The 26,735-nt window shown below is 39.6% G+C and overlaps 4 protein-coding genes across 4 annotated transcripts; 1 reads left to right on the top strand and 3 right to left on the bottom strand.

Annotated features, from left to right (window-relative positions):
• Positions 1-41: 41 nt before the first annotated feature.
• On the bottom strand, positions 42-6,253 carry oxa1l (OXA1L mitochondrial inner membrane protein). Its single transcript, XM_073474818.1, has 11 exons — positions 6,141-6,253; positions 4,481-4,615; positions 3,822-3,953; positions 3,433-3,724; positions 2,959-3,102; positions 2,752-2,837; positions 2,037-2,201; positions 1,767-1,871; positions 1,485-1,647; positions 1,299-1,379; positions 42-294 (listed from the first exon to the last, which is right to left on the bottom strand). Exons 1-11 carry the CDS (start codon positions 6,249-6,251, stop codon positions 173-175), a joined length of 1,536 nt encoding a protein of 511 aa, XP_073330919.1. The 5' UTR covers positions 6,252-6,253; the 3' UTR covers positions 42-172.
• A 1,850-nt stretch (positions 6,254-8,103) lies between these two features.
• On the bottom strand, positions 8,104-14,072 carry LOC141003654 (uncharacterized). The gene is made up of 12 exons (XM_073475069.1): positions 13,923-14,072; positions 13,726-13,821; positions 12,850-12,949; positions 12,636-12,757; positions 12,310-12,380; positions 12,100-12,225; positions 11,463-11,558; positions 11,202-11,333; positions 11,003-11,125; positions 10,850-10,887; positions 10,356-10,396; positions 8,104-10,245 (listed from the first exon to the last, which is right to left on the bottom strand). Exons 2-12 carry the CDS (start codon positions 13,769-13,771, stop codon positions 8,177-8,179), a joined length of 2,964 nt encoding a protein of 987 aa, XP_073331170.1. The 5' UTR covers positions 13,772-13,821; positions 13,923-14,072; the 3' UTR covers positions 8,104-8,176.
• Positions 14,073-14,806: 734 nt separating this feature from the next.
• On the bottom strand, positions 14,807-16,831 carry LOC141003743 (uncharacterized). Its single transcript, XM_073475186.1, has 3 exons — positions 16,771-16,831; positions 16,316-16,603; positions 14,807-15,125 (listed from the first exon to the last, which is right to left on the bottom strand). The coding sequence occupies exons 1-3, from the start codon at positions 16,772-16,774 to the stop codon at positions 14,992-14,994; spliced, it is 426 nt and encodes a 141-aa protein (XP_073331287.1). The 5' UTR covers positions 16,775-16,831; the 3' UTR covers positions 14,807-14,991.
• A 1,450-nt stretch (positions 16,832-18,281) lies between these two features.
• LOC141003640 (probable E3 ubiquitin-protein ligase RNF144A-A) lies at positions 18,282-21,110 on the top strand. The gene is made up of 4 exons (XM_073475047.1): positions 18,282-18,474; positions 18,717-18,817; positions 19,822-19,995; positions 20,339-21,110. The coding sequence occupies exons 1-4, from the start codon at positions 18,384-18,386 to the stop codon at positions 20,792-20,794; spliced, it is 822 nt and encodes a 273-aa protein (XP_073331148.1). The 5' UTR covers positions 18,282-18,383; the 3' UTR covers positions 20,795-21,110.
• The last annotated feature ends 5,625 nt before the right edge of the window (positions 21,111-26,735 follow it).

The following is a 26,735-nucleotide window of genomic DNA, read 5'->3' as shown; positions in this document are numbered from 1 at the left end:
TTGTGTACTCAAAAATCACACAAATAAAAGACACCAAAGAGTTGTTTTGAGGCAGATTTTACATTTTAATAATACCTAATGACAACTCATGTTGTCACTCATCCTGTCCTCTCTTCCATCCATAAATATGTACATAAATGATTTTACTCTCAAGTTATCAACCTGATCTGATTTATCCCAACGTGTCCTTCCATGGCCTCGTCTTGCCACCATCTGCTTTGTTTTTGGATGATGCTGCAGCGATGGGTGGAGTCTGCTGGATGGGATTGTGGCTAAAAGTCTGCCTCAGTGGACCTAAAAAAAAAAGAAAGAGGAATGAAGACAGGACATTTAGCACAAAACCAAAATTACAACATTCACAGAGTGTCAAAGCCCGATAACACAGAGACATCACGCTAACGCCTCCATCTAGCCTTCAGGATGTGAAGGTTTATTTTATAAACACTGTGCAAGCAGTCTAAATGGCACACATAAGATGGAAAACAAAAAAGTCTTGTGACTTTACATCAGCAGCACCAGTCACACCGGATATTTGAGACGAGAGCTGTAATGATAAATCTATTTTTTTTGGTCAACTACCAAAATAATCGCCAATTATTTTGAGAATTGATAAATCGTTTTGTGTAATCTTTTAAGATTTTTTTTTTTTAATTCTCTGATTCCAGCATCTTATATGTGAATATTTTGACAGGAAACTGAATAACTTTAAGTTGTGGACAAAATAAGACATTTGAAGATGTCATCTTGGGCTTTGGGAAACACTGATTGCCATTTTTCTACATTTTCTGACATTTTAAAGATCAAACAAATCGGTTAAATGAGAAAAAAATTGACTGATCAACAAGGAAAGTAATCGTCAGTTGCAGCAATTAACATGTCTGTCTGACACAGGACTTCAAATAGGATAAAAGATAAAGAAACATAATTAAGAGCTGGAACGAGGGACCTTTTTTGGCCATGACTAAATCTGTTTGCCTTGATTAATGGCGATGCAACAATCTGCATAAATACCTTGGTGTTAACAATCAGCATTTTATTATTCAAGTGTTGTTTTTGCAAAAACTAACCCTGGCCACATGGGGGAGCACCTTCTCCATTTATACATTGAGACACAAAGTACAGGGTTCATGAAGCTTTTCAAAAGTAAAAATCTTTCCACCTGTTCAAATTCACCTTGTCGTCCATCATTTGAAACAACTCCAGCCAGCTGTTTCTCAGTGGCAGACAGCTGAATTAAAGCCAAGGAGGGAATAAAAAGTCTGTCTATGTAAAGCTGATAATGTAGTGTCGGGACTGACCTTTAGACGCCAGGTCCAAATGATTTTTGATTCTCCTCTCTCTCTCTTGCAGCTGCTGGGCCAGCTGAGCGTTTTTCCAGCCTGGGTGGTCAAAAGAGAGTTGAACCAAGACAAAAAACGCAAATTGAGTTGTCAGTACTAGTTAAAAATCAATCGAACAAAAGTCCTCAAGTCCTAGACACGTACCCTTCTTCATGCTTTCGATGAAGCCGTCGTTTTGGGGCAGGGCAGTGGCCGGGTGTGTGATCCTCTCTGGGATATTCAGCTTATCCCTGATCAAAGGGTGTCTGAGCAGGGCGACTTGACCCAAGGAGAAGCAGTTGGAGGTCAGCCAGTAGGTGAACACCGCCTGAGGTTTGATTGAGAACAAAAGGATTTCAGACACTTAAAGAGCAAATTCTGCAGTGTGTTAAGGATGTTTATAACCCACTAGAAAAAAAAAATGACGCAAGTGGTCGGCAGACTGACCGTGGGGAAGTTGATGGTGAGGGGGAGGATGACGAAAGGCATGATCCTGAACACTGTCTTCATGGCTCGCAGGTTGGGGTTGTCGATACCGGACTCTGCGCCCAACTAAAAGAGAAGACATGTGGTGATTACTAAGGAAAATTACACTTTCAACCGATTATAACAAGATCATAACATCATTCATCACGAAACTCCATCAGTCCGGTGAAAGTCCTGGGTGATGGTATTTTTCAGTAACAATAACTTTCTGTTGGGTAAAAGGTGGCTGACCTCCAGGATGAAGAACATGGTTCCAGTGACGGCGATAGGCAGGATATAAAAAGGATCTGCTGCTGTCAGGTCTGAAAACCAGAACAGGCCTCCTGTCTGAAAACTGGGCACCGGCAGGTAGGCCATCTTCCTTAGAGCAATGAAGAAAGAGATGAAGACTGGTGCCTGGGGGAACAAAACAGAATACAGAAATTTTGAATAACAAGCTTACAAATGTTAAAACACAATTCAACAAATAATATACAATTGTTGGGAGTTTTAAACTGGTATTAAAGTAGTTCTTAACAGTATAATCATCTACATGTTACTTGTACAAGTGTAGGTAGCACATTGGCTGTGAACATCAGGTGTTGATGTGAGGATGCAGCCATGTTGAAGAAGTATATTGATGAATAAACACTCATACTGCTGATACATGTCAAAGCTTCTCAGAGCTGCTTAAGCACGTTTGCATTTTTAACATTTTCAATGTTTTCCTACATGTGCATGAGAAAAGTTGAGTTTATTTGATTCAAATTTGAATCCACAAAAAAAACAATGTACAGAAAGACGGCCATGAAAATGAATTCTGCTTCAATGAATTAGATATCATCATTTTATTTTATCTAAAAGTTCAGGTTGATGATTTGATTAAATCCGAAAACACAGAAATAATGTACTGGCATCATAGTGAGATATAACAATATAAATAATTATTATAAAGAGATAAACTGACCTGCACCAAGGGAACTAGGAAGCCACGCAGAGGATTTACATCATGCTTCTTCTGGAACAAGTTCAGGTCAGAGTAGGCTTTGGCGACTGTAACAGGCAAACAACAGCTCATGAGAAGTTGATGAGGCTTATTACATAATTAACATGATCTTAATTTTGACAGAAAAGACAAGAAATGCAATAAGAGAGAAGAAAAGTTAATTTTTACAATCAAATTTGTTTCCACTCTGTTTGGCCTCATTCATCCTGTTGGTGAGTTTGGTCATGTCAGGCAGAACGTTGTTCAGCTTGGCTGCCTCCCTCTGGCCCTTCACTATGACTGGAAACACGGCCATACGAGCCACCACCGTTCCTACACGAGGGCGAGAGATTAACAGAAACAGGAAAGAGGAGGGTTCACAAACCTTCTTAAACACAATATTCAAGGATTTGCAATGACTTTCTGTGCCCAATTCTCTTGAATTCAAGGACCCAAAACAATATGGTTTGAGGCACAGATCAAAGTTCATCACTGTTGCAACACTGAGAATCTTTATAATTAAAACTAACTTCAATGAGGATAGCGAAAATTTACACTTTGAGCAATTTATATGTCAAACTTCACATACACCATTCTACACAGTGAAGCTCAAACATTCAACTGTAGGAACAAGGTGAAAAACACATTTTTGACTTTGCTTACCTATAACAATGGCCCCCCACCAGGGCAAACCAAGATCCACGTGCATGAACTCTAACAAGTGCTGGATCAGTCCCACTGGGGTGTAGCCGGCCAATCCCAGCTCTGCTAAACTTTGTTCTGTGGTCGCAGCAGCCTGCAGGACTTCCACTGCAGTCGGTGCAGCATCAGCCACCTGCTCAATGACTGGCTGCGTTAAAACAGGGGTGGGGTTGGCGGACAGAAGCTCAGGGGAGGCATCCAAGACGAGAGGAGGAGGAGAGATGTCAACTACTGGTGCTGTGGAAACTGGGATCTGGAAATATCAACAAAAATGGAATCATGTCATTCAAGTAAGAAGGGAACTAGAAACCTCAGACAGATGATTTAACTTCATATGTAGTCTCAGAGACCTGTTCAGTGATTGGTTGTGCGATGATCGGGGTAGAGTCCACAGGCAGAGAGACAGGAGAGGACTGGAGGACTGGAAAACCATCAGAAGCTTCGGCCACTGGAGCTGCCGTGCTTCCATCCTCAAATGGGATCTGAAAGTAAACACTATTATCAATATCAACATGGTAGTGGTGTAACAGCTCAATCAAACAGCTGTTCAATTCCCCTTTGACATCTTAGCAAAGATTAGGTGCATTGTAAAATCTCACATTTGGCCAGAACATGATTCAATTTACTTTACTAATACTAGTACAACAAAACAAATCTTTCCAAGTCTACATAAGCAATACGAGTGTAAATAAAAGGGCAATCAAACCAAGATAATTCATAACACAGAAGTGGAGCCTGTTGTCACTCCCACAATTAAGTTATAATAACATGGAATGTTTTTATACATCACAGATTATTGTACAAAACTGAGCAGTAAAAACAGACTCATTCTTTAAATCCTGGTCATTTATTTATTTATAAGTCAAGCTATTAAAATATATATCTGAATATATCTTTAATCATGTGGCTAAAACAAATTGTGGAACGAGTTCTAACGGGATCCTCACTCTTTCCTAATGAGGTCAACAGCAGCTTTGCCATTAGACTAATCACGTGTACATCAACTCACCTGTGAGCTGTTGTGTCTGACTGCGACGGCGTTCACCCAGAGGAACTTCCCATGATGTCTGCGGCCCAGCAGAGTCCTTGTGGCAGGACTCCGACACTCAAACACTGTGTGCAGACCGGACTTCTGGAGCAACCGCTGTTTGTGAACAAGAGGCAAAGAGTGTCAGCCAGGTGCACACTTTACACAATAACCAACAACCTGATGACACGTTAGGGCCGTTGAGGTGTCACATAGCTTTGTTTAGCTGCGGTTCAGAATGGTTTCAGCTAAACTGGAACTTTCAGGGGTTTAAAAATTGCTGCTAATTTCAAAATCTGACCTGATTAGAGGTGAAATAATAAGTTTAATAAGCACTTATTTGACAGAAAAGTCATTTCTTAAGCATAGAAGCTGAAGTTTGTGGTTAAAGCTTTATCAAATATGAGGAATCTCTGATTTTCTTCTTTTAATATGATTTTAAGGTAAAATATCAGACTTAAAAGTGTTAGACATACTCAGAAATGGTCAGTGAAAAGTAGTGATGCTATTTTTTTCTTTTCACATGAACTAATTTAAAAACAACAAAGATTTATCAAATGAAAATTACCAGTAGTTGTAACCCCAAACCTGTTTGCTTTGTCAAAATTAGAACAGGCTCAGCTAAATTGCATTGTATTTTAAGTTATCCTTATTCAGACTGGAGCAGAACAATAATGCCATGAGTTAATTCTTCCTGTTTTCCTTTGTAGATGGCATTGATGGAAATTCACATTTCAAATTTTCCAGTTCAGCCAACTACATCAACTGCAGGGGAAGAATTAAGAAATGCAGCTGGCACATTATACAGTCTGTGTTTTATAATTTGTAGTCTAATTGCACTTTTGACTACCACAGAAACTTGAAGAAGTGCATTGATTAAAAAGCTGTTGCTCTTAAGTCAGTCAGATAATCCTCTCTGTTGTGTCAAAGTTGAACTGAGACAATCATAAAATGTTATTATTACACAGTAATATTGATTTGATACCTATGATAGTGTTGCTTTCCTAAGAACATACATGATAAAAGATTAATTACATGATCTGAAGTGTAGAAAACCACCATCTGATGACCCAAAGCTCTGACAAAACAGGTGTGTAGCAGGTTTAACCTAAAATACAGTGACCTCTCGAGGCAGATAGCTTGGCGATTTCAACAAGACACAGCATCAAGGATCAGACTATACAACACGTGAGCTAGTTAAGCTTTAAACTCTGAAACCACAGTTAAGTCGATGGCAGAGTAACAGCACCACTTTCTTTACTTGAGGAGGAATTATGTTGTAGTTGTTGACACAGCTAGCAGGTGCTAACATGAGCCCTGCTAGTCTGTGGAGCCACACAGATGAAGCTAAATACACTTCAATAATGTCAACAAACTCCTGGTGGTCTTAAGCACATATTTCAGTGACTCTGGCTAAACTGTCCACGTTATTTTTGTTTAAAAGCACAGTTATATTATATATCGGAGAGCTGTCTTCACTAGAGAGGGTGCTCCTGTCAAAGTCACACAGAAGGCATGCACCCATAACTGCGCAGTGAGGATGCTAGCCGGCTAGCGAGTTAGCCGGGGAAAGTCGCTGTTTGCGTCCTTTTTTGAGAAGCATAGGTAAAGCAAGAGGTCTGAAACTGTAGAGAAGACCTACGTGGTTCCAAATGTCTGAAAGGGGATGGCTGCCTCGGCTCGGTTTTCCAGTCTGTCTGAGGAGACATCTTGCTAGGCAGCTCGGAGTCACCCCGCTCCTGATGGCAGCCATGTTGGAAAATTTACTACGGAAAGCGCGAGGAGTCAGTTTTAGTGGCTGTCTGCAGCAACCTTCGCTCATATTTGGTGCTCATGTTTGTTTTCAAGATAAACAGTGTAGTGTCTTCTGTTCAAATAAAACATGACATCAAGACACATAAGTACTCATTACCTGTGTTGAAATAAGTACATTTACTCGAGTATTGTTTGAGGTACTTGTTAGTAACTAAGAATAACTAATACTTTATACTATTTAGAAATGACTATGACTATCAAATTCTCACATTGATTAAGCTCAAGAAAAGATTTTTTGCTAAATACAACATATGTATGCTAAAATATAGAAAACGGAATACAAATAAAGCATATCTATCGAGAAACACATTTATATTTTCATGTATTTGTTTATCTGTCAAACCATCGTGGCCTGATTATCTTACAAAAACAATGTTTCAAAGGCTGTATTTGTTTCCATCAAAATCTTGACACCCTAATAGTTTGTAAGAGAAAGAAAAACAAGGTTGGGAACTTTTTTTGCAGAACAGATGACTATCAGTTTATAGCTTCAGCACCCTTAAAATAGGCTACAATTAATGTGAATTCCTGTAAATGTGTGAGAAACTGAAAGTGAAAATTAAAGCTCAGCTCGATTTTACAGTTACACAACACACACTATGAGATTGGTTTCAGTGGCTGCTTTGTTTACTGCAGGGTGGAGGCTTCATCCTCTCAGATATTCTCTGTCTGACCCAAATGTGTCTGAGTTAGAGCCAGATGTATTTATATCTCAAATATTTCCTGGTACAAAGTGTCCTCAGATCGTAGGTGAGGTTTAACCAGTTGAACAAGGGTAAAAAACATCAGACTGATCATGTGAAAATGACAATGAGAGGGAGGATGACTGTCAATACAAGAGTCTGATCACAAAATGGAACATTTTCTTTGTGATTATGAAAAAGATGTAATATTCAATTATCCATAAAATGACACATTAATATATAGTCCAATGCTACTAATTACATTTCTGTACACAATATCTGAAAGTAATCCCTCTCCTGTTGTACCTCCTGAAGTTAATAGATATTTTTTTTGCCTGTAAATATTTTGGGCAATGTAAACAAAGCCGACTTGTGAGGTAATCTCTCCTGCCATCGTAAAGCACAGTTTGACGTTCTGCAAAACACTGAGTTTATTTGATCGTAGGAATGACACAAAGGTACATGACAACACAATAGTTTGGTTCAAAGTGATTAACATAAAATCTTCTAAAACAGTTGTCAGTCAGCACTGCAGCAATCCTACAGGAATTAACATATGGAGTGTCCAGAAATCCTAATGAAGCAGTAAAAAAAACCCATAACATTACAATAAAAGTAAAAATAAAATATCTATACAAATACATTTCCTCACAATCTCTTGTCTGAAATAACATTACATGTTCCATTCAGTGTCATCTATTTATATTTCTCTGAACAATCTAACAATATTTTCACAATGTAATAGATCAGAACATCTTTTCATCAGTGTAAACCTTAAATATGAAGAAAGTGAGAAAATTCAAAAATAATATGATCATTCAGTCTGTGGATGTAATTTCAAATGAACTGCTTTTCTTACCTTGACATTATATTAAAGTTTATTACAGACTGGTGCAAGAAATCAGCACTTTAATTTCAAACAGCCTTCTCTCTCATTAATCCTGTATCATTGGCCGCTGTCTACACAGAACTGATCCCGTGGAAAACAGGAAGTGATGCATTTTACCGCAGCAAAAACCAGTAGAGGTGATCAAAGGGACACTACACAGTATTACAGTACTAGCCACACTGTCTTATGACTAACTGATATTGTAAGTAGAAATCACAATCTCATCATCACCACAGTGAATTGTAGTCAAAATAAGCATTTGTGTCGTTCTGAACAAGTGTGTATTTTGTCTTAATCAGAAACTGCATTTTCCTGCCTTTTAAAAGAGAAACACCCTGTAGTTGTTTTCTTTTTTTTTTCCTTCTCTCTGCGTTTCTTCCGTCGGACAGGCAGACGAAACCATCGACTCTTTTTCTTTTCTTGATCCTCTGTGTCAAAGAGTTTTCGCTTTTTTGAGGCCTTTGACTGAATTGTACTGTTTGTCTCACTCACTGTTAAATTGTCAAATCTCTTGGACAAATTGCCCTTTACTGAGGATCCTGCTACAGTTTCACTGCGGATTTCTTTCTCAATTATCTTAATTTCAATATTTTGTGAGCCAGGCCTTTCTTTCACTGTAGATTCAGGAAATTCAAGTGTTGCTTTTGGCTGAGAATTACTCTGTCTCATCTTTTCACCATGGCCAGCTCCCTGATTCTCTGTTGGTTTTCTGCTTCCTGCAGATCTTGGTCGTTTTAAATGGCGAAGTCTCTTAGACAAATTGCTGAATACTGAGGATCTTGGTACAGTTTCAGTGTGGATTTCTTCATCAATTATCTTAATTTCAATATTTTTTGAGCCAGGCCTTTCTTTCACTGTAGATTCCTGATTCTCTGTTGGTTTTCTGCTTCCTGCAGATCCTGCTCGTCTACGAGAGGAGTCTGATCTGTTTTGAATATGTTTGCTTTGTCTCTCTGCACCCACATCTTTCGGGCTTGTACATGTAAGACTGATTTTCTGCTCTGATCTCCTTTGTTGATCATCTAATCCTACAATGTTCTGATCCTCTACATCCTGACCAACCTGCGGATGTTCACTGTCTCCCCTCTTTTGCTCCATGACTCCCTTAACATCCCTCTTCACCCCTCTCTCTTGCTCATGTCTGTTATACCTGCTACTGCCTCCCTCTTTACACCTCTGGTCATCTTTCGGCATTTTCTGTTTATTGTCGTCAACTCTTCTATCGTCCTGATTCTCATTAGATTGGCAGAGGTCATATATTTTCAAGAGCTTTGTTGGCCCTGATCCCGTCCCTCTTACATCCACTCTAGTACTTCCTTTCTTGTCTAACTCAGCATCTTTCTGTATTGTAGGTGTAATACTGATTTTCTGCTCAGGATGCACATGTGTCCTCCCACTAACATCAGCTCGTCTTCCACTGTCACTGTCCTGAGCCTGGACACCTTCACTAGGATAAGGTTCTGTCACTGATGTGTCTGTCGACTGTGCATGTTTATCATCTCCACTCTTTTGTTCCTCGACTTCCGGCACATCCATCTTCTCCTCTCTTTGTTGATGGTCATATTTCGGCATGTTCTGTTTACTGTTACCACCTCTTCCATAGTCTTGAATCTCACGAGAGCATAAGTCATGTTTCATATTTCCTATCTCTGATGTGATCCCTCTTACATCAGCTTCAGTTTTTCCTTCCTTGTCATCTATTCCCACTCCTCTCTCATCTCTCTGTTCATCCTCACTGACAGGTTTGAGGTCATGTCCATCTTCCTGTGTGCCCCCCAGATTTCCATCCATGTTCTCTCTAGCATTGTCTTCAGGATATTTCGTCAAGGATTTTCCGTCCTTCTCTGACTGTTTATCCTCTCCTATCTTTACATCCATTACTCCCCTCTCTTCATCACTTATCTCATCTTCTTTGCTAAGATGAGCATCTTTTGCAAGCCTGCCACTGATTTCTGGTTTGAAATCATTGCTAACATCTGGTGTGCTCTCTTTTCCACTGTCCTGATTCTCATCGACACTCTCTTCACATTGAGTTACTCTACATAAGGTTCCTCTCTCTTCTGGCTGGTTTTCAGCCTCTGCATTTCCTCCCATGTCCTCCTTATCACCTGTTAGTATTTCCACCTGATCTCTGTGTTTTTCAGTCTGAGGAATGCATGGTATGGTGTGCTGATAACTTTCATTATAGTGAGGGTTAGGCTGTAGCTCAACTCCTCTAGACCTAGCTCTCTCTGTTTCTTCATCTGTGTCTAGACCCTCCTCTCTCTCTCTCTTCTTCCCAGCATCTTGACACTGGTCATAATCGCTGGTAGCAGGCAGGTAGCCTCCAGGAGCAGACACCTCACTGGTGGTTTGAGTAGCTGGAGCAGGAGGTAACATAAACAGTCACTTAATGCACAGTTACAACCTAATTGAGGTGGTAATTTACTCAACACATCAGTAAGAATAATGTAAATGTTTGCCTTCTTACCATTCATTTTCCTGTAAAAAAGGAGATAAGCACTGCAGGATCTAGTGAGAGAAAAGCAAAGAGAACGTAGAGTTTCAAATAAAGCCAAATGTCGGGCTTGTGTTTAACACAGGTGCTGTCTTTCATGCATGTGAACACACATGCATATGAAGGGAAAAATATAAACATTTGAAAAGAATTTCAGATCAAAAACTTAACTTCTATATATATATATATATATATATATATATATATATGAATGTAATCATTTTTACATTTTTTTCTGCAAATAGTTAAGCTAAAATATATACCTACACAAATTAATGAGTATAATAACAATCATGTGGCCCAAAAAACACAGTCTGCTTCGTGTAATCTATCCTATCCTTCAGAATGATTATGTGCTATAATGAAGTAAAGGGGTTTACATCCATATGTGGATGTACTCATCGGGACACAAACTAAGAAATAATCACAAATGTATGGTGGGGTTAAAAAAAACGATTAAAACTTACTTCTCAAAGTTATCTTCCTGGAATGGCTGGTAATCAGCCTGTTGATAAAAGAAAAAACAAACACAACATGGTAAAATCAGTTTCAGTGTAAAATCAGTGTAATACGTAACTATAACAGAGGTACTGAAACGTTGGAGTTGTGTTCAGTCTTACCAATGTGACCCTGGTGTCATTGAAGTTAAACCAGTTCTCATCATCCCTGATAGTTGCAGTGTAATGTCCACTTCTAAGATCTCCAAAGTGGTCCACAACCGCGTACAGTTCATATGTCTGATTCTGATCACAGTGATAAAATTAGGACCATGAATAAAAAAGAAATGTCTTTTGATAAGAAAGTGTATATTTTATATACCTCTGGTATCTGTAGGGTGCAGGGAACATCCACAGTCTGGTTGATCTTGACATATGTCATGTAACGGTAGTCAAAGTCAAACCTCTTCAACAGCAGCATCAAAACCTCTGGGTGATGCTTCATTACACATTTCTGCATGAATAGCACAAATCTTCAACATGTATTATCATGTAGTTATCATGCACTTATAATACAATTAAAGCTGTAATAAAATATTGGAGTTAATGTAGACAGATCAGTTCAGGTTTTCTCTTTACTCACAATTGTAGCATCAGATTTGGCGTCACACTGCTCACAGTACATCTGGTTTTCCCCGCTGAAATCTGAGGCTCTAAAATGCTCCTTAATGCCATCCACCTAAAAAAAACGGCAGACAACCAACAATGAAGCAATATATAGGATTAATAAAAATAATTAAAAACTATGTGAATACAAGAATCAGAAGAATCGTGCAAGTAAATCAGCTTTATCAATGTAAGATGTGAGAGAAGATACCTGTTTGGTACAGACGCAAACACATTTTCAGAATTTAAAATGTTTTGTCAGTGAAAATGAAATTTGTGATGCGAATATGATCATTCCCACTAGTTGTGAATCGTTTTGCAAATCATAATATCTGTCAAAATGATAGTGATGATTTTTTGCCTGCCATATTGTTCAATCCAATGAGAAAGCATCTATTGAGTTATTTAATCCAAACTTTAGATTTATCTTTTCACAACAACTTTCAGTTAGTTTATATATTTTTTGATCACTTCAGACCTTGTACTTAATACCATCATCCTAATGACATCCTTTAATCCTAAAATTCTGATGTGCAAATGGCATATTTAGTTTACTTGATATCTCGTTGGAACAGAAAAAATGCTACAAAGTTCGCAGGTTGTCAGATCCTTACCACACTGTAGTGTTCACTGTATGAATCCACCAACGCAAGAGGAAGATGCCAAAATGCCCCATCAGCGTCCGTCTCTCTACCACATGCAGAACATATGGTCTTGTCTGTCAACCATCCGTGGAAGATCTGAAAGCACAAAATACAGACTTTCGTTAACTAGAATTTTTCCTTTAATTTACAGATTTTCTTTGACATTGACTTTGTCTTTACCTGTGAAGCATCAGGACTCGTTAGACTTAAAATCTTCTCATAGTACTCGGCAGCATCACGCTGTTCACACACTGAGGAGAGGGAACAGCAGAAATAAATGTGTGTTGCTTTAACAAAACAAGTGGTAAAATTATATCATTGTCTGTTGATTTACTTATCTCTATTTGTAGGGCTAATGCACAGGATAAAGATCCCGATATTATTTTAAGATATTACTCCAAGTAACCTTAATGTAAGGTGTTTTAAAGCAGGTTTGGTCCACAGTTAGTCTTTTCAAAGGCGTTGGAGGAGAAAGGAGTTGTTCTGTGTGTTTACACATACTGTACCTCTGTCAATGCCCAGCTTCCTTGTGATGTTATAGGTGTATGCTGTCCGTTCTTTTAAATCATCAAACAAGGCTTTGAGTTGACGATCAATGCACTCAGTGGCAGGATTGTCACTGTCGTGCCTAAATAAAGACACCTGGTCATGAGAGATTCAAAGGCACGCAGTAAAATTTAAATGCATTTATATGACAGGAAGTTGGTCTTTAAAACAAACCTTTCCACAGCTGCTCTGAAGTCTTCGGTCATGAACAGCACCTGCAGCACACTGTTCAGGTAACAGGTCGCTCCTTGGTTACACAAGCCATGATACTGAACTGTTGGGGGAGGATGTAAATACTGTAGGTTAGTGTGGCTCCATCTTTTTCTTAAAAATGCCCACTAATGCTGTGGACTCCAGGCATATAGTTTAGTTCAGTATAGTATAGTTCATGTTCTTCTTTAAACTGAAACTTTTCTTCGTCAGGATCAAATGATGACAAAATACTTAATCAAATTACACAAGTATGATAAGCAGAGTAAGAAAGCAAATTAAGCACCGTCAAAAACAAGTATGCATTCAAGTCTCTTAAAGGGGCAGTATGTAGTTCTGGAGAAGAAACTCAAACTCTGAATTTTAATATTTACAATATCAATGAGGTAATAATACAAACTCAGGAATATTTATTTTCTCCATAACTGAATAAACAAGCTGTTCTCAGAGGAAAATAAGGTCCAGAACACTGTTTGAAGCTAGACAGGTTGCGGGGTCTGCCAAATATAAACAAAGTAAAATAGTATGAAACTGTGTTGTCCTTTAAGGTCAGTTTGTTTATTCAGTCATGAAAACAAAGAGTTTGTTTATTTAGTTTGGTTAGGCATAAAAAATCAGTCAATGAAGATTAAAGTCTCTTCTGATTAAAGTTTCTTCCCCAAAACTACATAGTGCACCTTTAACTAACAAGCATGTTATACCTCTCAACCAATCAGAAGCCGGGGCTGACTGCAGTCTTAATCAGGTGCAGCAACTATAGAACTGCTTACCTTTAGAAAATCACATACGATAAATAATGGGTCACAGAATTTGGTGTAACACCAGCTTAACACAATTTACCTGGAGAGGAGAAAAAATTGGAGACAGTCTGCTTTAAGTAATCCATTTTGTTTCCTTGTAGACGATCTTATCAGTTCATTTCTACACCTCTCTCAGCTGCAAAGGAATTTAAATTTACGATCAATTGTTGACAATAAATTAATCGCAAACGTTTTCGGAAACGAAGACAAAATGCAGAAAGTGACGAGCCTCGTTACCTTCAGTTGTGAAATCAATGTTTTAGAGACATCCGAGCAGATTGTTGGAAATCAAGTTCTTCTGTTCTTATTGTCGATTTACAAGAAATTGATCTGCCTCCTGTAAAATGCAACCCGCTGTACACTTTCTCTTTCACTGGTCTCTGCGCCTGCCGGAATGATGCGTTTAGGGTCTATCGGAAATAGTGGGGTGACCGACACACACACACACACACACACACACACACACACACACACACACACACAACTAACAAGAAACTTGAATATTATTGCACCAATAGATTTTTTTTCTTTTTTTTAATTCTTTTTTTTACTGATTTAGTTGTTAAATAAATCACGGACTCCAGCAGCAGTTTTAACTTTCAGTTTCCTCTTTGGCATTTCTGAGAAGTCACGTGAATGCAGAGAACTTAAAGGTGCACTGTGTAGTTTTGGTGAAGACATTTTTATCAGAAGAGAAAGATCTTTATTGACTGTTTTTTGTCTAAACAAACTAAATAAACAATCTCTCTTTGATTTTGTGACTGAATAAACTGAATCAACAACCTGACCTTAAAGACAACACAGTTTCATACTATATTACTTTGTTTATATATGGCGGACCCTGCCACCTTTCTAGCTTCAAACAGTGTTCTGGGACCTTATTTTCCTCTGAGAACAGCTTGTTTATTCAGTTATGGAAAAAATAAATATTTCTGAGTTTGTATTATTACCTCATTGATATTATTAATATCAAACTTTCAGAGTTTGAATTTGTTATAAACATTCATTATTTGTCAGAAAACATTAATGAGACTTCTTGCCTGTGTTCAGCATCACCTGCTGATGTGACAAAAGCTTTAGTGTTGTCAACTTAAAATCTGCACACTTAATCAAGCATGAGGCACTAGAGGGAACTTGGCTTTATTTTTACATTAATGGACATCTTTAGAGACAACATGGGAACATTGAAGGATTATTACAATAAATTGTAAACAACATAAGACATTTTTCTGAGCTATTATTTAAGAACAGCAGCAGTGGCAGGAGTGACAGGAGTGGCAGGAGAGGCGGGAGGAGAGGGTTTCTGTCAAGCCGTCAGTCCTCCAGGAACCTTTATCACCAATTGGATGACGGACATGTGCTGGATTCCATATCCAGACAGCAGATCGGAGTCATCGTCCAGCGCCTTGTCAGTGAAGATCAACCTCAGAGCGTCCTGTCCTGTATACACACACACATAAAAGGGCTGAAATTAACAGAATCACTCAAACACACAGATTTATATCACATTAAATGTAACTTTTCTTTTAAAGTCAAGATCAAATATACGTTCTTGGGCTTGTAACGTAACACTAGGACTGGGAATCTGTTTCTTTTCCGCTGGTTGTAAAAAAGCAGTGGTAGAAATTACAAGTCTGAACGTCTTATTCATCACTAAGCATTGATTTGGTGACTGAAGGTTGAAAGACTAACTTGGTTGAAAAATGATATTTCAATGACAACTAGGCCGCTAAAAATGTGAAAGCCATTGACATTCACTTTTTTTTTCTTCCAGAAATGGATTCATTTGTTCTGATAACTAAAACTGATTGTATGGCCCCACAATGTGGAAGCTGCGCGCACATATGGATAATTTTATACCCTGTCTTGTTAGCCTGAAATCACAGCCTACGGGGGCGATACCAAGATGGCTGCCGAGTGGCAAGACCTGCCTAAGAGGACATTTTTAACCTGGACTGCATCCAGTTTATCCCTAATGCATCCATGGTGAAAGAGGATGTAGTCGCTCTGTTGACGGCTCATTTTAAGTGAACAAAAGCATGGTTTTTATATTTTCAAGTGATTATACACAAATGAAAACATGATTATGAGTATTATATTCAATTTCTGCCAATAGATCCTCCTCAGTCTCCTTAAATCCTGCACACTGGACCTTTTAAAGTACAACTTCTAGATAGGCTACTGTCTGTGCTACATTATAATTCATACTAGTTTACAATGCAGTTTTGTTGAAAACAATAGGCTATATAAAGCAGTGTGATGTACCTCCATGTCAACCAACTACATTAAACACTAAACATTAAAATCTGCTCATATAAAAGCAACAATAAACTAATAAAAAGTAGTTTTTGCTGTCAACTCTTTACTTCATTGATATGTTTAACGCAGGACTTTCACTTGTAGTGATGTTTTCTAACTTAAGTGAACAATCTGAGCAGGTTTTCTTCTTCTATGACTGCAAACTATATCATGTATGTGCCTGTTGGCATAAAGTTCAAACAGGCTACAAGGTCACGCTCGTTATATAAGAAATCGAAACAAAATTCAAAGTCGACTAAACACGTCCTAGCATCTCGCTGGGTGTATTAAAAGTATGTCAGGACGTTAAATCGCAGCTCTTGATCACTCACCTGCGGTGTCTGGAAGCTTTTGCGCGATCTTTTCCTTCAGCTGCTGGACCGTCATGCTCTTCATCTGCTCCTCTGTGTTGCACAGGTCGATCATCATCTTCTCCCCCCTCAGTCCGTGAACTATGACCTGGTAGATTTTGCCCATTCCTGTGCTTGTTTTGGTCGGTGCGCGAGTTGCTGTGCTCCTCTTGGCTCTGTCGCGGGGAGGTAATATCGACCGAGGGTGTTGTTCAGGCTTATGACCGCCATGTGACGTCAGAGTGGGCCTGAGGATACTTTCACTTTCGTCTGCAAAATAATAACAATTATTATTATTATTATTATTCCTTCATCTCTTGTGTGTATTTAGTATCAAAACAGCTTTAAATTGTAAAGAGGGAGTTATTCGTTGGTGTTGTTTTGATGTGTATTACATGCAGGTCCTGAATCCTGCCTTAAAAAAAGCCTCTACTTACCCATTTCTGTGCTGTTTCTTCTTCTGTTGCTGTGCTCCTTTTGGTTCTGTAGCTGTGGTTCTGTCACTTGAGGGTCAGGCCTGGGGTTTATAAACGGAATCTGACGTCACACAGATACTTTCACTTTTGTCTGTAAAATAAGTTACAGGTGCATGACTTTTAAACATCATTTCCTTAATCCTGTCTTTAAAAAGAGCTTTTCTGCTTACACATTTTGGACACTGAGGACTTTGTCAAGTAGTCTGCATAACAAATTCTGCGCTCTATTTCATATACTCGCCTAAAACAACCAATATGTGAATGCATTTCCTTATTCAGCTACACAATGTGCGGAAATGGCAGCTGGAAAGCACCGGTAATTTTCAACAGGGTTTGGCATCTTACCAGGGCAGTGTTTGTTTACCAGCTGCTACACATTTTGATGGTCTTATAAGATGCTGATGTGAAACAGTTTAATAATACCAGACTGTCAAATCTATGTGTATTAACATTATTCCATACTCGTCAAACTTAAAATCTTCTCAATGTGCCCAGCTTCCTTGTGATGTTATAGGTGTATGCTGTCCGTTCTTTTAAATCATCAAACAAGGCTTTGAGATGACGATCAATGCACTCAGTGGCAGGATTTTCACAGTAGTGCCTAAATAAAGACACCTGGTCATGAGAGATTCAAAGGCACACAGTCAAATTTAAGTGCATTATATGACAGGTGTTTAAAACAAACCTTTCCACAGCTGCTCTGAAGTCTTCGGTCATGAACAGCACCTGCAGCACACTGCTCAGGTAACGGGTTGCTCCTTGGTTGAACAAGCCATGATACTGAACTGTTGGGGGAAGTTAATACTGTACATTTTTCTTAAAACTGGCCACTTTTGCTCTTGACTCCAGGCATATAGTTTAGTTCAGTATAGTGCATGTTCTTCTTTTACTGAAAACGTTCTTCAGGATCAAATGATGACAAAATACTTAATCAAATTACACAAGTATGATAAGCAGAGTAAGAAAGCAAATTAAGCACCGTCAAAGACAAGTATGCTTTCAAGTCTCTTAAAGGGGCAGTATGTAGTTCTGGAGAAGAAACTCAAACTCTGAAATTTAATATTTACAATATCAATGAGGTAATAATACAAACTCAGGAATATTTATTTTCTCCATAACTGAAAAAAACAAGCTGTTCTCAGAGGAAGAAAAGGTCCCAGAACACTGTTTGAAGCTAGAAAGGTGGCAGGGTCCGCCACATATAAACAAAATAAAACAGCATGAAACTGTGTTGTCCTTTAAGGTCAGTTTGTTGATTCAGTCATGAAAACAAAGAGAGTTAGTTTATTTAGTTAAGGCATGAACAAATCAGTCAATGAAGATCTTTCTCTTCTGATTAAAGTTGCTTCCCCAAAACTACATAGTGCACCTTTAAAAGTAAAATAAAAATAAAAACAAGCATGGAAAAATTGCATTCACTGCATTCACGTGACTTCTCAGAATTGCCAAAAGGGAAAGTGAAACTTAAAACTACTGCTGGAGTCTGTGAAGGCGACACGGTATTTATCCTTTGCTCATTTGCAGTGTTCACATAGAAGAAGTGTGTCGACGGAGGACAGAGGAGCTGGGACAAGATGAGTGACCAGGGTCAGGACGAGAAAAGATACGACCCGAAGGACACGACCCTGAAGTTTGTCAACAGGCCGGATGATCTGGATCCACTACGTAAGCACCAAAAACTGATTGAAAAGCGATTGTATTGACGATCTTTGTGAGCTTTCCCTCTATGTAATTACCTCCTGTAATGGCTTTATTACTGTAATGCATGACACTTTGTTGGTATGTAGAGACAGGTGGAGATGTGAAACACCATTTTCCTTCCACTTTTCCTCAGTGTTAGATGTGAGGTATTGCATTGTCACTGTGGTGATGAGTTCAATGTCTGCTCTTGTTGTTGTGCTCCTCAGCCCCAGAGGAGGGAGACAAGTGTCTCCGAGCAGAGATGTCCTGCGGGCATGCCGTTACACCAGAGTCACTCACTGGGTGGTGTCGCAGCCTGCTGGATCAGGTACTTTCCACCATTTGATTTTTTTTTTTTTTTTTTTTTTACAGGGCTCAAAGGTGTGTCTCCACTCATTCTTGTAAAAGTGAATTACTTTAAAACTTGTTTACTAACAACCTTATTTACCTTCCTGCTGTTTATGACACACAATACCACCAATAAAAATGGAGCTTATTTGCTAAATGATTATTTCAAATCTTGATGCACTTATAACCTTCAGATTAACAGTGGCACACTGATTCCCTTCCTCTGACCTCACTTTCATGTAAAAGTTATGTTTTGCTTCATTCTCTGCGAGGTGGAATCAGGACCTAACCTACATCGCAACAGTCACGCTGATTTTTATTATTCTGTTTTCAACCTTTCTCAAAGCATCTATAATTTGTATTTTAGGATAAAAATGCACAGCAAAGCATGTATTAGACCCACAGATCCACTAGAGGACAGCGAGCGTGTGTCTGTCTTTGTGTTCAATTTAACGTTAGCCTCGGACCAAAGTCATCACTCACCAGAGACTCTGGCTCTTTGTTATCCTGCAGTGTCTTTTATTTTTCCCATCTTCTCAGTACATTCATGAAGTACGTTTCACCCCAGTTCAGCCGAGCTGAACAGCAGAGCTTGCTGTCTGTCGATTACAGGGTCGCTCTTTAGTCCATAACAACAACGTCTGTCTCTCCGCTCCCGTCTGTTATTCCAGTTCGCAGAGAAAGCCATAGAATGTGTACAATAACTGCATTTAAAATTCTCCAAAACCCATCAACGCCACAAACACAGCCGAGGGGTCAAGATCAGGGACAAGAAATAACTGAGGTGAAGCAGGCAGCTCGTGGTTAGCTGTCTTTCAAAGCAATCTCTCCCTTAATCATGCGAACTCTAAGCCTTAAAGTTATGTGTGAGGTATTGCAGGTGTTAGTTATTGGATTCTCAACTGCCTATTGTCAGACGAAGCACAGCAAGGTTCACCGTATCTTTGATTCTCAATCTAATACAATCTTTCCTGTTAATTTCAGGGCCAGTACAAATTCAAGTGCCCTGCTTTAGAGGACGGCACCGTCCAAAAGTGTAATGCAGTGTGGCCTTATCAAGAGGTGCGCAGGCTGGCCGTGCTGACAGCTGAAGAGATGCAGTACTTTGAGGAGAACATCGCCCGTATGGCTGCCATAGAATACTGTGAATTCAAAACAGTGAGTGTCTCTGTGTTGTCTCTATCTTCAAAAAGTTACAGACTGGTTTGATTACGAGTTCAGCAATCATTAGAGATGGTTTGTTTCTGACCTGTTGTGCCAGATGGTTTGTTACACGGTACCATCTGGGAAGTCTTCCTTGGAAACTTTAGAAAAGGGCGGGCACTCTGAAAGAAATACTGGGCAGGTGATTGGAGGAACCATCCGTCTATTGCCTAGAGAGAGCAAAAACATGTTTTCCATCAAGAAAAGCCTTCAGCTGTGTAACAAACCATCTGGCACATCAGATCAATGCTCAAAAGTTGAAGTTTTTCCTTAATCTTTCTCACATCCTTTCCAACAGTGCCCTGGGTGCAAAACCTATGTGGAGAGAGAGGACCTGACCAACCTCAACGTGCAGTGCACAGTCTGCACAGCAGACAAAAAGAAATGTTATCAGTTCTGCTGGCAGTGTCTGAAGCTGTGGAAAGGTCCAGCTCCACGCTCCGACCGCTGCGACAACGACGGCTGCATCAATCACGACCTCGAGCTTCTCAAGAACTGCAGGAACACCGTCCTCCCTGAGGTGCAGGGGGTCGATGGCTGCCCCTCCATCCGAGCCTGTCCCACCTGTGGTCAGAGGGTGGAGCACGACAAAACGGGCTGTAAGAACATCATCTGCCCTCGCTGTCAGGTTGAGTTCTGCTTCGTGTGCCTGAAGCTCACTGAAGAGTGCCTGAAGACGAGCTCTTACTTCATCCCCTGCAGTGATGGTGTGGCTCCCAGACAAACCTCCATACCTGTGTGGCACAGAAACTAAGATTCACTACTCATGATGTCGCTTACAGCCTTCTTCTGTCACACTTTACTGTGCTATTTGTGTTGGATTTAAATGTAAGATTCTCTCTGCACCTTAAGCCAAACATTTAAGCTTATAATGGTATTTGTTCATGCACATTGTCAGCATTTGAAATCTCTTCCGTATGTTCTCACAATGTCTGATTGATTGTTGTATAATGTACTTTTCTTACTATTGCATTGCAACATTGATTGCTCCTTTACAGTTGATCTCTGCTCAATAACAGCTCATCATTAATAACTGTAACACTTAATAAAGTTTCCCTTTTACATACAAATACCTTTACTGTCATTGTGTATGTACCAGAGCAAGCTACACAGGAGAAACTGAATGAATTGAAGCGTTAAACTTGAGTAGTGACTTAGTGCAAATTGGGAAATTAGTAAAAAATAGCAACATGTGTCCAAATGCAACATAACATTCAAAATATAAAATAATATTTTACATATACTTATGTTAAATTGGTCAATTTTACTCATATGTATGGAGGTGTAAAAAAATGTTGATACCTGTAGGATTGAGTCAATCTTGCAGTGGCCCAGGAGGAGCTGTAGCACCCTCTGGTGGTCAATCCCAAAATAACACTGAACAATGAGGACAATTCTTGAAAATGGAAACGTGGTTTATTATCCAATAGTCAGAAAAATATACAAAATCACATATTTTTGAATGAACAACCCTTTGACCTACAAACAAAATTACACATTTTAAAAATATATTCTCGTCTTTCTCAGGCTGATCACATTCAGTAAGCCTTTAGAAAATGCTTTGATTTCATACTAAAGCCTTAAAAGTCTCATGAGTGCAAGCATAGAAAGGGGTATTAACAGAAACAAAAACTGAAATAAGTAATATCAAACAAGCAACGTGTTCACATTTCCCACACAAACACACTTTCAGATTTAGGGATGTAGGAACAGAGAGCAGGGGGAAAATATCAGGTGGGGACGGTTGAAATGTTTTCCGGTTTTGTGGCAATGTGCTAGAGAATGTCTGGCTGTTTAATCTGAGGCAAAGCATGTGAGAGTTAAGTTTGACACGTTCGGTCAATTTCATACAACTACAACTACGACATTTAACATGATAAATCAACTTAAAAATTAATGTGGTCATTTGCGTGGAGGATGAACTGAAGCATTAATGAGCGTTATATACAACAAAAGATGTTTGCCAAGTGCTGGGTGGTACCAGAACCGCTGCCTAGCTGCTCTGGAGTAGAGTCGGGTGCAGAGCCAGACCTGCTGGAGGACACACATCAGGTGATACAACAGAAAAAATTGTGGACAAACATAAGTCATAAAACACAGGACAAGTGAGATAGGATCATCCTCAAATAATTTTTAAAATGTGTAATTCTGTAGCGTTTTGGTAGAACGCTGATGCCCACATTAACATTTTTTCTCCTTAAAGTAAGCAGTTTATCAGTGTTGGTTTGTTGCTTTGAAATTGTTGTTGAATTGCTTATAATTGAGTTTAACTCAAAGCAAAGGGGGTGTTATGAAAAGAAGTCAGCTTTTAACATACAGACCACTAGGTAGCAGTAGTAGACTTCAGGTCATGTTACTTCACTGTCTGGGGCACAAAGGTCAGTGAAGTTTGATGAAGCTGGATGGTAAACATTAGTGACTCTGAGCTCTTTTCCTTAATAATGAAATAAGGAACAAAACAAGAAGGGCCCAGAATATATCCTGAGTCAGTCTAAAAATGACTCGTCTTCCTTACTGTCACATGGGCAGCTATTGCACTGAGATATGGAGATTACGTGAATGGCTGACGTGTTGGATTCCATATTCAGACAGCAGCGTGGAGTCTTCATCCAGGTCCTTGTCTTTAAAGGATAGATATACACTCATGAAGCGGGAGTGCTGAGATGAAAAACAGCACAGCACATTTTAGAAAACACAATAACAAAACCGAAACAAAACAACATTTAAAAAAAAACCCCCAACAGAATAACTATTTAGGGGTCTGTTCCAGAAATATGTTATTGTTTAACCAAAAATAATAGATAATGAAGTGTAATTCATGACACAAGGAGGTGTTAAATTATTGACTTCTTCATTAAAGATAAATACACAGCGTCATACATTCATAATTCTGTCTCCACTGGATTAAATTTTAGTTTTTGTCCATTATTTACCTCTTCCCACAGTGGATTGTAGTATCAGACCTCAATTGGTGATTGATTGAGCTTCCTCTGAGTTTCCTTTCTCAGGGTTAGTTTAATAAACCTGCTTCCTGCTTTCTTTATAACTGTACTTAATATGAGTATTTTTTTTATTTTGTCATATTTCATCTCACTCTAAGTCGCTTTTTGCTTCACCCGGCGAATCACCTTCGCTGATCCTTGCCTTGAATGCGGCTTATTGTACGCTCACACGGCAAAGCTAAGACTTTAGCTCCTCAGAGTAGAGAGGCTCGAATCAGATCGTGATGAGCACAAAGAAAAACAAACAACAACGTTTTCAGTGTAAAACTAACAGGCAATAAAAAGGACTCGGCGGCCATAAACTCACAAACAACGAAGCTGAACTGACGATGTGTTCAGAGAATGGGAGATGGGAGTAGTCAAACCCGGGGGTCTGTGACAAGCACGCGCCACCTACTGGACATTAGGGTCGGTGCACTTTCTTTTGCTTACCAGGCTTTGTTAGTGCAAGGAGGCTGCATTTAAGCTTTGGTCTACATGCAGGCTGCTCTATTGTCGGAAACATGTGGTGAGGGTCCCAACAGATATATCCGGGGTATGTTTATAAAAAATAGATCTTTTCCATACTTCTGTGTTTGCCCTCCTTGTCACCCATTCCACCATATCCCTTTCCCGAATCACCCCCTCCGCCTGGTAACTTTAAAATGATGTAAATTTCTGACATGTGTTGGATTCCATAATCAGACAGCAGAGCACCTTCCTCCAGAGGCTTGGATCCAAAGACCAGTCACAGGTCACCGTATCTTACACACACACAGTCACACACACACACACACAGAGTCAAAATCAGGCACTGACAACATTACTTCAAAATAAATCCTGAAGATAGGCCTAATATTTCCTAATATTTACAGCCTATTTATCTAATTCTTAAAAAAAAGTGGGTTTGTTTTCATTTTATGTTAATTCCCCTTTCTTGGACCTACTGTCTTCCTACATGGTCCTACACTGGCAACCATCTAATGGTAAAGGGTGTGTGTATTGGTGTAAAGTGGCTATGTGTAGATTGTATGAATACATGTGATTCTACCTCCAAAGATGAACTCTATCTTCTTCTTCAGCTGCAGCACTGTGATGCTCTTTAACTGGTACTGTAGTACCTCGGCACTCTCTGTTACCCCACTCACTATGTCCGAGCACCACTTTGACACTTTCTCTCTCCCCTTGAAGTCCACCACTTTCCTCGCCCCTACACCTCGCACGGTCACCACCCGCTGCAACCGGAAATCCCTCTCTCCCACCACTCTCTCCTCAACTGTTCTTTCCTCACTACCATCTACAGAACAATTCTCTCTAATGTCCACTGAGGAAAGCCTCCTCCACTCTGTTATCCTCCCTCTCCTCCGCTTTAAACACTCTCTGTCCCCTCGCCTCCCAACCAGCACGATCATTTCCCCGGTCCCTGGTGTCTGAATCTCTGTGAACCAATAGATTGTTTTACGAGCAGAGAAACAAAACATCTCACACGACATCTTGCCTTTCCTCACCACCCTGATCAACTCCTCCCTCACTTCAGGCCATATTCCAGCTTCTTTCAAGACAGCTACAGTAAAGCCACTCCTAAAGAAACCCACCCTAGACTCAGCTGACATCCGCAACTACAGACCTGTATCGCTTCTTTCATTCCTCTCTAAAAAACTGGAACACACCGTCTACAACCAACTGTCCTCCTACCTTTCACAAAACGACCTCCTTGACCCTAATCAGTCAGGCTTCAGGACTGCTCACTCCACTGAGACGGCCCTCCTCACAGTGACTGAGTCACTCCGTGCCGCCAGAGACTCGTCTCACTCGTCAGTCCTCATTCTCCTCGACTTATCCTCTGCATTTGACACAGTCAACCACCAAATCCTCCTCTCCACTCTGGCCGAACTTAGCATCGCTGACTCTGCTCTAACCTGGTTCACACCATACCTGACGAATCGCACCTTTCAGGTCACGTGGAATGGCTCCTTGTCCAAACCCTGCTTTCTGGAAAAAGGTGTCCCTCAAAGCTCAGTACTAGGACCACTTCTGTTTTCACTATACACAGGATCACTAGGCTCTGCAATCACATCACATGGATTCTCTTACCACTGTTACACTGATGACACCCAACTGTTCCTCTCTTTCCCCCATCCTCCAATACCCACGTTGCAACACGCATCTGGAAATGTCTGGCAGACATCTCTGCTCATTCACTCCTAAACACCCCCTGGAGGGAGGATGTTGGAAAGCTGACATAGACACTCGGTCAAATTTCACCTTCCCATCCATTCCATTCACTTTGCAGGCCTGCCTCCAAGCCCGACCCCAGATCCGAAAAAGTATCTGTACAGAGGGGTGCCAGCCGACTCCAAATGGCCCGAAACATGCTCCTAAACACCCCTTGGAGGGAGTGTGTTGGAAAGTTGATATAGACACGGTCAAATTTCACCTTCCCATCAATCCCATTCACTTTGCAGGCCTGCCTCCGAGCCTGACCCCAGATCCGAGAAAGTGTCCGTACAGATAGTTGTGTCTAGTTCTACCAATATAACAAGACATTTGGATATTGATTTCTAGTCGATGGCTGAAATAACCTCGAAGCTATAGAAGAAAACGTCTGGTGTATTCACTAAAAATGGTGCTTTTTCATTAAAATATCCATGAAAAATAGAAATTCCACTAAAATCCAATAAAAACAGGTGTGTCTCATTCTACCAGCATAACAAGACATTTTGGCATTGATTTCGAGTCAATGGCTCAAATGACCTTGGAGCTATTGAAGAAATCGTCCGGTTTATTAATAAAACATTTAGCTTTTTCATTAAAATATGCATGAAAAAAAGAAATTCCACTGAAATCCAATAAAAACTACTGTGTCTCCTTCTACCAGTATAACAAGACATTTGGCCATTGATTTTGAGTCGATGGCTCAAACGACCTGGGAGCTATTGAAAAAATAGGGCGGTGTATTCGCTAAAAATTGTGATTTTTTGATAAAAATATTCATGAAAAAACGAAATTCCACTAAAATCCAATAAAAACTGATGTGTCTCATTCTACCAGTATAACATGACATTTGGCCATTGATTTTGAGTCGATGGCTCAAACGACCTGGGAGCTATTGAAAAAATCGGGCGGTGTATTCATTAAAAATGGTGATTTTTTGATAAAAATATTCATGAAAAATAGAAATTCCACTAAAATCCAATAAAAGCAACTGTGCCTCATTCTACCAGTATAACATGACATTTGGCAATTGATTTGGAGTCGATGGCTCAAATGACCTGGGAGCTATGGAAAAAATCGGGCGGTGTATTTGCCAAAAACGGTCATTTTTCATTAAAATATTCATGAAAAAAAGAAATTTCACTAAAATCCAATAAAAACTGCTGTGTCTCATTCTACCAGTATAACAAGACATGTCAGCACTGATTTCGAGTCGATGGCTCAAATGACCTGGGAGCTATTGAAAAAATCGGGCGGTGCATTTGCCAAATATCCTGATTTTTCATTAAAATATTCATGAAAAATAGAAATTCCACTAAAATCCAATAAAAACTGCTGTGTCTCATTCTACCAGTATAACAAGACATGTCGGCATTGATTTGGAGTTGATGGATCAAATGACCTGGGAGCTATTGAAAAAATCGGCGGTGTATTCGCCAAAAATGCTGATTTTTCATTAAAATATTCACGAAAAATAGAAATTCCACTAAAATCCAACAA

This window comes from Pagrus major, chromosome 10, assembly GCF_040436345.1.
Source record: "Pagrus major chromosome 10, Pma_NU_1.0".
NCBI classification, from domain to species: Eukaryota; Metazoa; Chordata; class Actinopteri; order Spariformes; family Sparidae; genus Pagrus; species Pagrus major.
Note: the sequence above shows the minus strand (reverse complement) of the source record. Positions and strands in the feature narration are given on the sequence as shown.